At 46.6% G+C, this 2,344-nt stretch overlaps 2 protein-coding genes across 2 annotated transcripts; one reads left to right on the top strand and one right to left on the bottom strand.

Annotated features, from left to right (window-relative positions):
* Positions 1 to 708: 708 nt before the first annotated feature.
* SARC_14462 (hypothetical protein) lies at positions 709 to 1,209 on the bottom strand (the record flags this gene model as incomplete). The annotated part of the gene is made up of 1 exon (XM_014291403.1): positions 709 to 1,209. A coding segment is annotated over exon 1 (331 nt), but the record flags the coding sequence as incomplete, so codon positions are not given.
* Positions 1,210 to 1,483: 274 nt separating this feature from the next.
* On the top strand, positions 1,484 to 2,096 carry SARC_14461 (hypothetical protein; the record flags this gene model as incomplete). The annotated part of the gene is made up of 2 exons (XM_014291402.1): positions 1,484 to 1,786; positions 1,824 to 2,096. The coding sequence occupies 2 exons, from the start codon at positions 1,484 to 1,486 to the stop codon at positions 2,094 to 2,096; spliced, it is 576 nt and encodes a 191-aa protein (XP_014146877.1).
* Between the last annotated feature and the right edge of the window lie 248 nt (positions 2,097 to 2,344).

Raw genomic sequence — 2,344 nt, 5'->3', positions numbered from 1 at the left:
GCGTGTGTGTGTGTATATATAGAGTATACAAATTAGACATAGTATACAAAACAGTATATATATATATATATATATATTCTCATGCAGTACCTCTCAATTTCAACGAGCATTCTCACTCATCACCTGTAATTGCCCCTCATACAGTACCTCTCAACCTCAATGAGCATTCTCACTCATCACCTCTCATTACCCCTCATCTCAATTTCATTGAGAATTCTCACTCATTACCCATACTCGATCTACACCTTCGAACCCTAAACCCTTGTGGACATGAATCAATTTCATCAGTACTAAACTTCATGCAGTAATCGAAACTGCGGTGCCTAACTGCCTGCTCCGTCCTCTTGAACGCGAAGCTATTAGCTGACGTGTTGTCAAGCAGACACGTTTTATATCAGAAGAACCAAAGTGTAGCAAACCCTTCAGTCATTCACACCTTGACTTCTTCTTGTCTTTTTAGAAGGCGATGGAATTTATGGAAATACAGCATTTTTCTACTATTGTATTTTTTATTTGTTTTTAAAAAATAGGAGAAACCAGTTTTATTAGTTTAGCAATTATTTAGGCCTTCGCCCCTTCAGGCTTCAGGCATCAGAAGTTCAGCCCTTCGGTCGTTCACACCTTCTAATCGACATTTTTCTACGACATAATACATAGGAGGAGCATTAAAGGAGGCGATGCCACAATCGATTTTGACTTTTCGAACACCTGCCTTGAAACTGGGCCAGTAGTTCTGCCAGTCACCGGATTCGGTGGGGTCAACATCACTGGTGAAAGTGGGTGCAGAAGTGGAGGCCATTTTACGGCCTCCAGCGTCTACGTCAGCACCATTGCCAGATCCGACCTCGGTATAAGAGCGACCATACTTGTCTATTCCGTACTTGTTTAAACCAGTGTACGTGAAGCCGTCAGAGTCCATACCGTCGACATTAAACGTCTTACCTTTGAGGGACAAATAGGCGATGTTCTCACTCTCTGCTGATACCACTGTGCCGGTCAGCCAGCATACAGCGGCGGCAGCTAAAATCTTAGCATTCATCTCGTGTCAGTCTTTTCTGTCCTTCTCTCTCGCACAAGAGAACAGCAGCACAGTAAACATCGATGACTCAATGTGGTTTGCATTTATCTTATTTGACAGAGCCCTTTTCTGATAGACAGAAGTTCATCAGCCTTCGGCCCTACAGGGTAAAAACTAAAAACAGAGCGGTTTAGCCTCCTGAATTCCTGAAAGCTAAACTAAAATAAAATGAAAAACTGCCCAATTCGAGTTCACAGAGGTATACATCACAAGCTCTGTGGCACCCACCGAGGACTTCTGGTGTGATGGAGGCTGGATCCAGATCACCAAGGAGGGAGATCTTATGGATGACGACTGGGCCGTTGCCTACATTACTGGATACCTATAAGTAATTGGAGCCAATGTTGATGATGTCGATACATATGATTGGTGCGTAAAGACAAATGATAAGAATAACACTGGTGCATGTGCTTACCAGCACACTGCATCAGACAGCCCGCGGATATCCAGGCCGCTTTCGATGCTGCTACCGACAACCACTGCTCTGAGATTATCCTGTTCGTATGCGACCTTCCCTGTCTCGATGCCATCTGTGTGGCAACGCAAGAGAACTACGCCAAGCTGACTCCATTGCGTCTTAAGGAGATCATTTTCACCAAGACATCTGGAAGTGCCCGCAATATCACCTCTCCTTGTGTAGATGGTGAAGGCATCTACGCGCCATCAAAGCGACATGGCAAGCAATTTACTTTCTGTCCCCAAGGACAGGTATGTATTGTAGATGCCGTTGGTGTCCAACCTGGAGACCCGCAGTGCAAGTGCGAGACGTGTGGCGATATTCCGTTCTGCCTGTCCACCACTTGTGTTGCAGAGCAATTGGAGACAGACCCCAACCCAGCAGAATGGGTTGCTGCTGCACAATGCTACCCAATCTCCGGCCAGTCAGCGTGTGCACTTGGCTCCTTCCGAAATAAAACCGGGGGCTGCAGCCCTTGTCTCTCAGCGGACAACTGCAAGATATCTGTCTGTACCGCACCTGGCAATGTTATATGCTATGAGTGCGAAGGAACCTACATAAATATTGCAGCTCCTGGAGGCACTGGTGAATGCATCTGTTGCACCGAACCGACGGACACATCCTCTGAAGGCCCTAGTCCCAGTTTTACCCCAATTCCAATGCCCACCTGTGATTCAGACCACGTGTGCGAGAATGGCCTGGGTAACGATTACGACTCCACGTCAGCAAGTAAAAATTGTTCATCTACCCCCAACCGCTGTGAAAATACCATCGGCTCGTGCTGCGTGGCCGCGAGCACTACCTGCGAC

This window comes from Sphaeroforma arctica (genome assembly GCF_001186125.1).
Source record: "Sphaeroforma arctica JP610 unplaced genomic scaffold supercont1.4660, whole genome shotgun sequence".
In the NCBI taxonomy this organism is placed as follows: Eukaryota; class Ichthyosporea; order Ichthyophonida; genus Sphaeroforma; species Sphaeroforma arctica.
This window is presented reverse-complemented; position numbering and strand designations above follow the sequence as displayed.